The 14,019-nt window shown below is 35.7% G+C and overlaps 2 protein-coding genes across 3 annotated transcripts in view; both read right to left on the bottom strand.

Annotated features, from left to right (window-relative positions):
* Nucleotides 1–905: 905 nt before the first annotated feature.
* Nucleotides 906–1,550, bottom strand: LOC112460276 (the record flags this gene model as incomplete). Its single annotated transcript, XM_025024895.1, has 1 exon — nucleotides 906–1,550. A coding segment is annotated over one exon (465 nt), but the record flags the coding sequence as incomplete, so codon positions are not given.
* Nucleotides 1,551–2,313: 763 nt separating this feature from the next.
* LOC112460275 (putative aminopeptidase W07G4.4) overlaps nucleotides 2,314–14,019 on the bottom strand; it is a 16,811-nt gene continuing 5,105 nt past the window's right edge. For both annotated transcript variants that reach the window (XM_025024893.1, XM_025024894.1), the window contains exons 3-9: nucleotides 13,562–13,843; nucleotides 10,376–10,484; nucleotides 6,105–6,252; nucleotides 4,117–4,463; nucleotides 3,353–3,631; nucleotides 2,630–2,869; nucleotides 2,314–2,539 (exon numbers count right to left, since the gene is read on the bottom strand). In XM_025024893.1, coding sequence (XP_024880661.1) covers nucleotides 2,390–2,539; nucleotides 2,630–2,869; nucleotides 3,353–3,631; nucleotides 4,117–4,463; nucleotides 6,105–6,252; nucleotides 10,376–10,484; nucleotides 13,562–13,843 — 1,555 coding nt within the window. In that variant the 3' untranslated portion in view covers nucleotides 2,314–2,389. The remainder of the gene's footprint in view (nucleotides 2,540–2,629; nucleotides 2,870–3,352; nucleotides 3,632–4,116; nucleotides 4,464–6,104; nucleotides 6,253–10,375; nucleotides 10,485–13,561; nucleotides 13,844–14,019) is intronic.

Consider the following 14,019-nt stretch of genomic DNA (forward strand, 5'->3'; position numbering starts at 1 on the left):
ACGGTATTCTTTTGCTTGAATCAAGCTTATAAAGCAACTCAGTAATTGTCAAATGCGGTTTTAATCATCGATAGACACGCAATGATAAAACTAAACATGACTTTAATATATTTATTGAAATTGTTTTATATATTTATGCATAGAGCAACATTCCCATGTAGCTTGAGTGACTTAACATAAATTTGCTACAGTTGATAATGTGAATGTACTATTCAGTACGTGTATGTATTTTTTAAGTATTTTATCGGTGTTTTTCATAAAGGCAATAATACAATCCTTTGCATAGATAAAAGAAATATTGGAAACAGATATATAGACGTTATTAAAGCAAGTTATTTGATATTGATTTTTCAGTATGTTATCGTCAATATGAGTAAATAACCCGTATTTAGGACAATCGAATAAAATAAAAATTTAGAGATTAAATTATAATTGTATTTAATCGTTTATTTATTATTATTAAGTGAAATTCACCGTAATACACAAAAATATTATTGAGCAAAAAATTACAAATAATTATACATATAAGCTCTAATTTAGAAATTGATTGGTATACAAGTGTCGTAAAATACATTTTTATGCAAGAATCGATATATTTATACATGAGGATTACTGTAAATGTTAAATTATTTTATATATTTACTGTTAGTAACATATAACATTATGTCTTAAAATATAACCATTCTTTGATAATAGAAAATACTGTGAGATGTATATACCTACTGAAGATACATCACTGACTTTAGATATACCAGACTTCTGATACCAAATATATAGAACTTACTGACTGCAGATATCAAGTACTCATTCGATATAAATGCAATTTTTAAAAACAATTATATATTTTTTTCAATTAAATGAAATATTCTCGGCAAAAAAAGATGAGACAACAATTTTTATCCATAATATATTTTTTATTCTCACAAATGTATACATTATATCAAATAACATAGTGCTATAAAGTAAATCAAATAAAACGTTAGTAAAAATCGACTTCGATCGATAGCGAGATTAACGACTCGCCATACACAAATGGTCCTCATAAATCTTCATATCACATGAATATCTCGTAACTTGACATATTGTCAGGCGCGCGGGTTCAATTCGTTTCTTTGGACATTTGGTTGACACATTGCTCCCTGGTACATCGTTTCTGTATTAGATGGACAGGGTTGACACAACGACGCAGATTGGGCAGGTGGATAGGATTGCGCTTGACGCTCACAGGACTTCGTATTTGAATAAGTGGGGCATCTGGTGATCGGCGGACAAGGCGTTCCATGGGAATCACAGGAAACTTTGCAGGGCGGGCAGGGCGATATACAGACGGGCTTACAGTCGAGTTCGCAAACGTATTGCATTTCGTAGGGAAGATCATTTCGCAGTGTCAGACATTTTCCTTGGATCAGATAGCAATAGGACATAGCTAAGACGGGATTGCCGCTATACGGGATGCAATGAGACTGAGGTAGATGGCCGTACAAATCGATGTGCGTGTACCTTAAAGGGGTACAGCTACAAACTCCATGCTGTAATCGATACAAAATTGGTCAGGAAGAGAGAAAGAGGGAATGAGAGAGAGAGAGAAGGAGGGCGATACAGAGCAAATTAATGTCTTTAAAGGTTATTGTAATGGAAAAGCTTCTTAATCCGTAATTATTGTCTGCTCACGATGCCTGCGTTAATTCGATCATTCATAAAAGATTCACTGTATTTAGTTGGGAAGAATGAAGTAAATAATATAGGTGATTTTGACGGACAAATGCAAAATAAATAAAAATTCTAAAAATTAAAAAAAAACTGTAAATCTATTAATATAATAATATATCACGTATTTATTTGCAACATAATTTGAGAGAAATTTTGACTATTAATGTAGGATTAGATTTAACTAGTTAGTAGCTGATATTGCCTATGGTCACTATTTATATTTAATATCACGATGTCATAAGGAAATTTTTCATTATACAAAAAAAGGGATTACTGACGAAATGAATAAATAATAGATTTTTACCTCTTATCGTTAAAATATGGTATAACAAAATAAATTTATTTTTATTTGTCAATATTTTATATTAAAAAGACATCTTAGAAATTTGTCGTTCCTAAAATCTTGCTGCCACCCTAGACACGTGTCTATTAGCAAATCCGGTACTGTAATGACCCTAGTGTAATCATTTATGTTTCAAGTAAATCCGCGCTGTACAATTTATGGAAACTCGGAGGATCAAGGATTTATGGAGATGATTAATTAATTATTATTTGCATTTCCGGTTAATATCCAAAGTTCTTTGCGCAAGTTATGAATATTAATTGCCAGTCAAAGATGTGATATTATACCAGGATGTATATTGTGTACATAGAATATTATAAATAGTTTATGTTAGTATCATGGATCTTTGATCTCTATTTTATCAAAAAGAAATGCTTTGGCTAATGTTAAAATCGGTGAACCAGTTGGTTGTGCGGGAAGATCACCGGCACTACCGGCTACGTCCAAATGACAATATTTCAACGGCTTCTCTGACTCAATACCATGCTAAAAGTTATAAATCATTAAGCAATGTTATAATGCCTGGAAACATTTTAAACTTAAATAATAATAATAATAATAACAAGCATATGTCACCTTGTCCAATCCGGAAGCCTTAATTAAAAAGGCTGCTGGTCCCTGATGACCTCGTGGAGTTTTGGAGCTAGGTTTATTTAGTGCCTGAAGAATATCGTCACCTTCCGCACGTCCTTGATGGATGAGAAAATCCTCCCTACGTATTCGCGATATTTCAAATGGATCGCCAATAGCTTCGCCGGAAGCTTGAAGTTTTTCCGCATTACTGGTTAGTCGTGCCACGGAATTATCCATCGCAATCTATAGCAATGAATATAAACGTAAGTTCTTTTTGTAAATTTTGTAAATATCAATAAATGATAAAATGTCTTTTATCGGGAGAATAACCGGAGGATGAATTACGGTTAATGTCTACGAGCAATTTTGATAACAAAGTTATCTCACACATCACGCTCATAATTCAATATAATACAAGAAAACTGAACGCGCGCGCGCTGCATCTAGATCGTTTATAAACCTGTCCAATTACGCTTTCGTCAATGAATCAACAAACACGTAACTGTCTGTATATGTTTCTGCCAGTTCGCACCTAGATTTTAACGTCTAGGTTTGTTATTATTACGCGCGATGGTAGTGCAATGGGATTATTTGCTCTCTTCTCGTTAAAGGTACGCTATATCGTCATTCGAGCAATAGGAATTCAAGCAGCTGCATGTGTTATCTTAACGTTCGCTAAAATGCGGTTAAAAGCATAACAAGCAAATGTGACTTGACGGTACTTACGGAATATCCCGAACCTGCAGTTAATACTGCGTGGCCTGTTAGCGTAGCTATCGTGAAGAGGTGCGGATTCACGGAACATAGAGCCATTTCTTTGAGATAATAGAGAGCATCAGCCATAGCCATCCTACCTTCGGCGTCCGTGTTACCCACGCGTACCCTTGCACCGGATTTTGCCGTGATCACCTCATCGGCGACGTAAGAGTTCTCGCCTACGCTATTTCTTACAAGACACAAAGCGGCGACGACCTTTACCGTCGGTGGTTGCAATAAATTCACTACCTACGATATTTAACATAACAGCTCTTACTTTGACATATGAAATTAAGTGTGCATTATTAAATTTTTTGAAATCGCGTTACTTCTCGCAAATTTTAACTCTCTTTTTAACAAAAATTATAATGTGTAAAAAAATGATAACTTTTGATTCTTGATATTATAGCGGCGAGCGATTGAATATTTATTTGTTCAAAGTCTTTATCTCGATCATAGTGCATCAAAGGAATAGTAATAGGCTCGATGCGCTATATACGCCGGAGAGAGAAGCGTGCATCGAGACCATTAATGCACTATACCATCCCATAAGGCATAAGGAATAGAATTACGGTTCGCATACGATGATCATTTCAAAAATTTACCAGCTCGTATATATTGCCGAGCAGGAAACTTATTAAAACGCTATATTATTTTAATAGACGCGAGGTGAAACGCGATTGTTCCAGCATGGCATATAATGCCGTGCATGACGATATATTACTACACAGCACCTGCATGAATCCGGCACAGGCGGCCGCGCCACATTTATCCCTCGACATGCCAGCCATGATGCCCTGACACTTGATGTCGGCGCCACCGGTATCGTAAGTGACACCCTTCCCCACGATCATGATCGTCTCTAAGACGCAGGCGGACGGCTCATAGGTCAAAAATATAATTCTACCGGCGTGACGCGGTATTACCGAGGCGGCGCGATTTACACAGGCAAATAGCGGGTATTCTTGAAGTAGCGTATCCTGATCGGATACCACTTGCATCGTGATATTCGATCCGCAAAACAGCTCCGCCAGGTATTCCTCTACTCTCAGGGGCGCCATTCTTTCGGGGTCTGCACCGCCTAATTTAACACAAAGTAAAAGCGCCGCTGGCTATTAATAGGATATAGATAGATGTAGATTGAATAAATGCGTGTCTTAAAGAAATAGATTTTGTTTTTAATATATTAAAATCTATAGATTTGTTATTTAATAACTGGATACAAAATATCCATTCTTTATATTTCACGATTATATTTCACTATCTCATAAAATTTATTCGATAAAGATAAAACTTTGCGATATGTTTCCGCAATTGTCAGTTTTACTTAAAAAATGCTACTTTCGTTAGTAATTAAATCGTTCATGTAGCGCGTTTAATTTATTTAAAATTTATTTTGATTAATCTATACACGTGCGTGCACGCACACACATGCATATACACACGTAATTCAGTTGCGAAAATAAGCTTCGCATCTGTTTGTTCAATATATTGAGATATGAAACTGAAAAACTAAACTGAATAGATTGAACTCTTCCTTTTATTATAAAAAACATGCCAATTATTTTCAAACTAATACGATATTTTTCATCAGCAATTACTTTTACTGCTTGACAAGCTTAGCACAAGACTGCTGTTTAATTATTTGCACTTTGTTATTCTTATTTGATCGAAAAGTATAATGAATAAATTTTAATATGCACAAAAATACTGTTATTGATATTGCAATTAATATTCAATAAATTTTAATATATTACTATATAATGTTAATTGAAATTAACATATTTTGCGATAAATTATATAAAAAATGTGTTATATATCTCAAATTAACAATTGTGAATGTCTTTCCGATCCGTGTTGATTAGTAATATTAAAAAATTCGTGCTCTGCTTATTATTTATTATTTGCTCTGGCACATGCAAATGATTCGGACTCGACTGAAGCAAGCGTCCCATGAAGCGGATAACGCGGAAACGGAATGAGTCAATCACGGGACCGTTTTGACGGAATCTTTGACAGGGTTCTATCAGAACGATCCTGTGATTGGTGATACGTTCGTTCCGTTCCGCGTAATCCGCTCCATGAGACACTAGCCTGAGAGAATAGTCTGCGGCAACGGTCAGGTCATCAAAGTTTACTTTACGAAATTGCATTATCCACTTTCCTCGCTTTGCTCTACAAGCAAGCGAATAAATAATATAAATTCTATATCCAAGTTAGGCGGGAATGAAAGTTTGTGTGTATAAAAGCCATATACTTGATAAAGTATAAATGCTACGATAAAGGACAAATTCTTGAAACGTTAAGGCAAATATCGCAGAAACGCCAATTGTTATTAATTGCCACAGGGAACGAGCTCCGTACTTTCCTTCTACGTTGTTCATGAGGCGTAACATAAAAAATGAACACTTAAACTCTCTCCAAATCGCCAGCTACTTAAACTTTAAACTCGATAATTCCCGAGGGCTATTCCGACTGAACTTGGACATTGGAAGAGCGGCGAGTTGTGCTCGATTAACCAGGAGCCAAAAGACCTTTCTTGGACAAGTTATAGAAAGCCGCGGGCGATTTTCCCCACCAAAGCTTATTTCTTCCGCGAAAAGCGGAAACTCGCGACGAAAGCCCGAGCCCGAGCTCTTCTCTCACGCGGACAGGAAAACCTGCTTTACTTACTCGATAAAATTCCGTGAGCCGTGTGCGCCTGGGATAGAACAGGACTTACCTATGTCCCTTGCGACGTATCTACCACTCTCGAGCGCCGAGGCGAGTTTCACGATACCCTGAAGCTTCTTACTGCAAATCGGACTCCACACTCCAAGTTGACACGCTTTGTAGCACCGATCTGGACATATCTCACGCACCTCTAAAGGCTGTGAAAATATAAAAAATCGCCGGTTGAAGATTATAAATCATTAAGATACGATTATGGCAAACAATGAAAAATAAGAAAATTTTTTTGTTTGCCTTACACTTAGTATACTGTTTAAATAGTACACTACATTATATTTCTCTTTAAAATCTGTTATACACAAATTATACATCATTTACTACTTTTTTTATGCGCCATCAGATTTAATGAAGAAAGAGAAGTTTATTTGTCTGCACTGAAAACGTTAAGTATGATAATCTTCTTATCGAACGAGCACTTCATAGATAATGGAGTTGGGGCTTATAACTCTTATGGACTTATGTATAAATCGGTTGAAAGATTTTCTAGTTGATTTATACATCCGGCAAAAGCCAACTTTCATTGTCTTTGCTCTTTGCTTTAAAAATCCTAGCATTATAATGCATATAATATTTTCTCTTTTTAATGCATTTGCATTTAATTATTCATCTGTAAATGTATAAAGATTCCGCGACCTGACACGTGCGCGGGTCGTTTTATCGTAGGCGACTTTTTGCATTGTCACTGACGCGCGTTCGTGCAACTTGTGAGCGGGTGAAAAGAATTGAAAAAGTCGGAAAACTGCTAGCTATAAGAGAAGCGAGAAAGAGACCGACGCGAGATTCGCGACGACGTGGTGTTCCGATTACGTGGCGCAGAAATTCCGAGGGTGCTTTCTGGTATTTGGAAAACGATGCCTCGTATTTGCGTCGGATGGAAGGAACGAGCGATGCAGAAGAGGAAAGAGGGTCAGAAGAGGGAACTATCAAGAAAGAAGCGTATGAGCTTGGTGCCGACAACGCTCCGATGCCGCGGGCTGAGCGGTCGGTGAGGTGACGGGAGACGAGGGAGAGCCCGAGTATTTCGCTAATTAGGTCGCCTCGCCGGCCGCCAGGATTCAGGAACGCCAGGCATTTGCTACTCTTGATAGGGCAGAGCACTCGGCTTACCCCCCTGCGTTCTCCTAACCTCTTGCTACATCCCGCTTCCACCCACAAACAAGCCCCGACCGACTGCTTCTCCCTTGGTGGTTCGAACTTAGAATTTTGGTCCTTGAACTTACGCGACAAGAATGTCTGTTATGTATGTGCAACGAATTACGAGAACATTCACTATTAGATAAAGTTTGTTGCGCGTAGTCTCGAAAAAAATAATTCGAACTCGATTTAAAGTTGAACGCAACAAAGGTATAAATAAACCGATATGATACTAATGCATGAAATAACAATTTTTTTCAGATAAAAATTAGCTGTGTAGTATCCAATTAAATCACCGTTTAGTATTTGCAGTTTGATCAGTGATACGTGTCAATATTAATTATGCCGACTTTTTGTTGTAGTTATTTCTCAGAAAACAATCAATATTTCAATATTTAAACAAAAGGTTTAAATTTTTTAATATAAATATATATTATTTTTATCCAAAATTTGAATGGCGTTATCAAATTACCAATGAATCAAATAAATGAAAAAAATAATTCACTTTTTGAAAACATACCTACATAGATATATGATATTTTTTGTATGTAACAATATTAAAGTAAAATAATCGAGAAATAAATTTTTTACAAGATAATTCATATTCAAATCATTTTATTCCGATATATTAATTGTGACATAAGATGTGAAATATCACGTAAAGTATTAATTTTTTAATTTATTCTATGATTATTAAATTTTTATACTTTTTTATGCAACATGAAGGAAATCGATCTATGCAAAAAAGTAAGTGTTATAGTAAGCAAAAATGCAAGTAAATCATCTGTCTTATCCAAATTAAATGGTTTCTATCTCCGATAAAGACGATTTTTCAACATATATGTTGATTAGACGTTTTTTACTTTTTTGAAGAATATTATTTACTTTCTAAATCTAGAATGTTTTAAAATATTCTGTATAATAAACAAAGTTTATTCCAGCATTGTTCCAAAAGATTCGTTTTCTCTATGATGTATAGTCCAAGAGCAATCTCTTGTCCTGTCTAACATGCAATCTACGCTGATCACAAGCGCAGAGCCCTTCTTCTTTTCCAAGTACCTTTATACTTTATCGGCTTAAAGTTATCGTTTCTCCTTTAATTTGTCAAGAGACGAGTGTCCAGATCTTGTCTTTATTTCAACAGCTTTATTTCAACCTAACCTAACAGCTGTTTCAACATTTTACGACGAATAAGAATCAATACTAGGTTAACGTTTCTACATTATCGGATATTGCAATTTAATAAAAGAATAGTTCAAGCGCAAAATTTATAGCAATTACACAAAACGCTACTTCTTACTTTTAAAAAAGATATTGTTTTATTTTGTATAATACAAAAAGCCAGTAAGTCCGCTTTAATTGTCATATTGTCGCAAAGAAAATTAATCTTTTGGAATAATATCGCGATTTTTTTTTGTAAAGACAGTTAATATATTATAGATATTGTTACAAATTATATATTACAAAAAATTTTTTGTTATCAGTCATTATTCTTACATGCTATAGCAAGATATCTGAAATTTAGTATTTACAACGTTTATTGAGGAGCTCTTTCAATGGCTCTATCCAATTAAATATGCTTAATTGTCGAATGTATGTGAGTGACATGATCGATCGCGCGCGGCTCGCTCTGGTAAAGCGATTACTATAGGATTCGCAAATCGATCACGCCACGTATACTCGTGCCGGATAACTTCCGACTTCGAAGTTCGCATAATAACACGGATACTATCGTCCGATCGTAATTAACCGCGACGGCGCTGAGGTTAATGAACAATGGAGCTTGCAATCGAGTTGTGCAATCCGATATCCTCTGTAAGACACTTATCGATCAAGCCCAGCCCGTGCCGGAGTCTGTCGGTGGCAGGTGTTGTTTGATGATCGTGTTGACCGCACTCTTTGCCGTCGGTATCTGTCATCGAGCCATCGTTTATTCAAGACGTTGAACGAGCTTGTTTATCGAAACGTCTATGCCCTATGGTCTTATTCTCGGCCGTACGTTAAAACTATAATTATGTGCTTGGCCGTCGTCACATATACATTTGCATCCGAGATAAATAAATTTTGAAAGCTCGGATATGGTCGACCTGCCAGCACCGAGTAATTCTAATCAGTCTGCATTTGATGCATGGATTACGATATTTGTGTATCAAAGTCGTGAAACGCAAATGGTTGCAAATTATCCGCGTGCCCTAACTTCTCATAATTATTAAATAATGATTATTCTGGACGAAGGTTCATATTATTCGAGTAATTGCTCGATTGTGGCCGTTCGCGAATCGAGTCTTATTGGGAATGAATCGGATATTAATGAAGCGGAATTAATTCTGTTTCTGTAAAATATCATGGATTAGTTGAATTGCGTCGCGCGGCCCGCACAGTCATTAGTTATGGATTAAGATCACAGTAGCAATTTAGTTTAGAGGCGAGGTAGACGGATTTACTAGAGTTAGAGTATGGTGAGCAACTTGGGGGTAGCCAATCAGACCGCAGCGTACCAAACTCGGCTGAAACACGGAGATGAATTCCTTCCAGATACAACTACAGGCTTCCTATTCTGCCAATGTAGATGCGCACAAAGCTGTATTGTATCTGTTTGATTGGTTTAAACGGCTTTCGTATAACCACAACTGTACCAACTATCTGCGAAATACCTTAACCGGATATATTGGCACAATTGAATAACGTTCGCTCATTGATTCTCTCGATTTTAGCCAGCAATTTTTCCGATTTGTCTTTTTAAATTCTAATATCTTAATAACTAATCGTTATTTTGAGATATTAAATTGATTCAACTTTTCCATATTTAACAATCGTTGTAAGTGGGAAATTTGTGGTTGCTATTTTTACTGAATTAAATCAAGTGAGGTAATTGAGATTCTTTCCTTAAACATCTTCGTGCATTGAGGTTCTAATAATAAAACTAATGGTTATTTTGGTCCTACTATAAATTTTTATGCGCCTATGCAGTCATAAAAATTTCGTTTTATTGAAAGTATTTGAAATCATTTAATATTCCGTTTTTCCAAGGGTAAAAGACATTTAAAAAATATATAATATGATCTACTTATCATAACATATTTCGACGTGGTAGTATTATGATGAATAATTTGTCGTGACGGAACTCACCACGTAAAGACCCTCCAGAGCACCAAGAAGCGTAACTAGCTCAACGTTTTCAAAACGGTCATCCGGTAGTAGCACCAATAAAGGACATTTCACACCAGCTTTCAAAGCCCTATATAATAAATCCAAAAAGTCATAAAATCAGTTAAATTATGAATTATTATTATAATGCATTAATATTCAATCATATAATAAAATGAACTTTGGAGTAAGGTCATATTTTACTTTAGTATTGCTAATCTAAAATTATTAAATAAATATAAAATAAACTGTATGTGTGTGCGCGCGTATGTGATGTGTGTATGTGTAACGTAAGAATTTTCTCTTGTTTGTCACAAGTTTGATAGCCCTCTATATTATTAAAAAAGAAATATTAACTGAAGAAAACTCAAACGGTCAAGAAGCTCTCCTGTTGACAGGTTGATGATCAATAGGATATCAATCTAAGAATCTAGTAAAGGATTAAGAGATACCCTAGACGGAACTCGAAGGTATAGAAAGACATGCACACTTGAGAGGAAGGCTGACCGTAATTACAGTGTAGACATATTGTCAATGTTCGGTGATTGTCGTAATCTACGCAATATAACATTACTATCATAAAACTTGCAGTAATACTACACTTCAAGAGATGAACGTTCATGCAAAAAGGGAGAAGAGAAATGTGTTCTCTGGGGAAAGGTGCGGTTCTCATTGAGTACCCCGAGACACGAATGGCCATTCTCGCTTCCTTCGTGTCCAATTTTCGTCTTGTCGGATGTAATACAAACGTAACCACGTAGCCGAGGATGTCTTTCACTCTTGCACGAGTGAATCACGAACTATTAATCTATTCCCGAAGTATATCACTATCGTGTTTAAACTTCGTTACGTTCCCGATGCGTGCGATATTTCGCACTTGGCAATTTCGAGAAACTCTCGTTATATCGCGGTTCTCAAATCTCTCATTCTATTCTCGATTCAACAAAGTACTTCTGATTTGAGTTTGGTATTAATGTCGCGTAGAACCGTGCACTGCTATTATTCCGAGATTTCAAAAGGACTGCAAATACTGCGTTATTGCTCAGGTGTGTAACGGAGCATGGTAGCAGTTTTGTTCGCGGAAAACATTGGTAATAATTAAAATGCAGACTAAAAGATTAAAATTCGTAGGTTCCAACGAGTTTCCTCTAGAGAATACTGCGAAATTTTGCACGAGGAGAAAAATAAATTGCAAGTGTAAGCAAATTGTATTTACAAATAATTGTACAGAACGGCAAGCTGGCATCCAAGAGTTTATGAGCTTTAGGCAAAATTTGGTTACATTCACATAAATACAATAAAAAATTTTATTAGATATTTAGTTAAGTTTTCAAAATAATCTTCTTTATAATTTTTCATATTTTTATAATTTATAATTTTTTATTATTTATTTTTAATTAATTACTTTGTTGTTTACTGCTTATATTATTAATAATATACCTTAAACACTTGTTGAAATCGTTATATTTTTTAGATATAGTGATACGGAGTGATATTAGTATGACGTTTATCTTATTTATCAGCTAGCTTTTGATATTATACAAAGTCCAAAGTCGCGACTAAACTCAAAAAATATCATTAAGGCAAAATATTGCGACACTGATATGCGTTACAAGATACGGTCTCCAATTTTTTTCGCCTAGCGTGGAACGTTCTCCATGCCAATCTTCCGTTAACGTCACTACTGCCGCGTGAAAAAAACAGTTACGCCAAGCGGACAGGAATTTCATTTTTCAATCGTATTTCGGGACAGGCAGGCATATGGCTCGCACGGAATTTCGTTCGCGCATCATTGCGTTTCCCCTATGCAGCTATTGGAGTACACAAAATGCTCACAATCGTTCGTGGTTCGTTTCGTTACAAGACCATATCGTGTTGCTGTAGTGAATGAATACTCGGTATGCGGGTGAGAAGATGTTCGAAATTGTAAACATACAATCAAGAGCCTTTGATTAATTACTCCGGTACCGATTTCGATTAATTAAAAAAAAAAAACTCGAAAAAATGCGGTGATTTTTTCGGATATATGCAAATTGCCGACATAAGAACGTAGATATAACGTCACTTCCTCTGGGTATGTTCGCCAAATCCAATTATACCCGGACAATGAAAAACACTGGAATTTGCGCGCTTCGATTGTGGAATTTAGTAAAGTGTCCCTTATATAGTTGAAGAATGCTTATTAGAAATACCAGAGAGATTAAAAATATTGTTGAACTTTTAATAATTATACATTGTTAAAGAATCAAGAAATTGAAAAAATATTTTGCGAAAAAATTTTCGCAGTAAATGTTGATTCGTTTATCGATAAAGAATCGACAAACATGTAGAAGTCTTGTTAAACTGAAATTAAAAACAGACATTTATGGCAAGGTAAGTGCGCGGCGTTGCTTTATAATAGCGTCGTGCCATTGTACGTTGTTCCCTTTGTCATCGCTAGAGCATTTCTCATCTCCCCTCAAAACGACAGATAACCAAGACTTATCTAGCTATGTCGGCAACCATGATTTAATTCACCGACAGCATATAAAGCACCGAATTAACGAGTAATTGTTAGCCCGTAATAGCAATTACCTAGGAGTGTCAGATCCGAAATTTGTAAGATCTAAAGACAATATGTATAATGTAGAGTATATATTTAATTCTAGACCAAAGTTGGCCAAATATGCCAGCTATTTACATGTGTAATTGTCGAGCAGTATTTATTGTATGCGTCCTTTTTTACTGATTATGTCAAATCATAACGATCACGAAAAAAGGCAATAGTCCTCGTATAGAAAAAAAAGAAAAGAAGAGTTGAGACTGTGTCGTACACTGTGCAAAATAGTTGCGAATCTTGTCTAAATCCGAAACTTATTTATTACATTATAATTATACATATAACATTAATAAATACTTGACACAATAATAATAATACAATACTTTGTATAAATAAAATAAACATGAAAATCGTGTGATATGCGATTTCGCGTTGATTTTTATTTAATTTTGTAAAAAGTATATCTCGCGGTATACCGATGACACATGCCGATATAATACATATACTAACATGTGTAAATAATGCGACGGTTCTGTTACTGTAGTGCTCGTATTAAAAAAAAAAAAGACTGGAGAAAGAAATGAAAGAGAAAGAAAAGCATATATGGAATTATTATACAAAAGAATTACCGTTTTACTCCCTTCGTGGCTGCCTCTGCAAAACTCCGCACATCGTGATAATCCATGTTAAGCGGACCCGTTGGGCTGTAAATGAACCTTTTTGCGAGCAAATTGATGGGCAAAACCGCGCCGATCACGCCCAGTGCGGCATCGATCTGGGCCGCGGCGTAGAGGACGGTTTTGAAGGGTTCCGGCTCGTTGGATCCAGGGGCACTTCCTGACACCAGAATAATGCCATCGTAATCGCCGCTGCAGATATTTGTTTCAATTTTCAGTTGACATGGCATCCATCTGAAATGAATCATTATGCTTGTTATTTGGACGTCTCACTAATTATTAGTAAATCCGATTAGACAAAAGCAAGATTACTCGTTAACGAGAACACGATATGTCCATTGAAATCAACATAATTACAGTAGAATACAAATTAGTGGAGGAAAATGAAGATTTTCATGAAAAAAGAAAAC

This window comes from Temnothorax curvispinosus, unplaced genomic scaffold (genome assembly GCF_003070985.1).
Source record: "Temnothorax curvispinosus isolate PA1 unplaced genomic scaffold, ASM307098v1 QBEX01010444.1, whole genome shotgun sequence".
NCBI lineage: Eukaryota > Metazoa > Arthropoda > Insecta > Hymenoptera > Formicidae > Temnothorax > Temnothorax curvispinosus.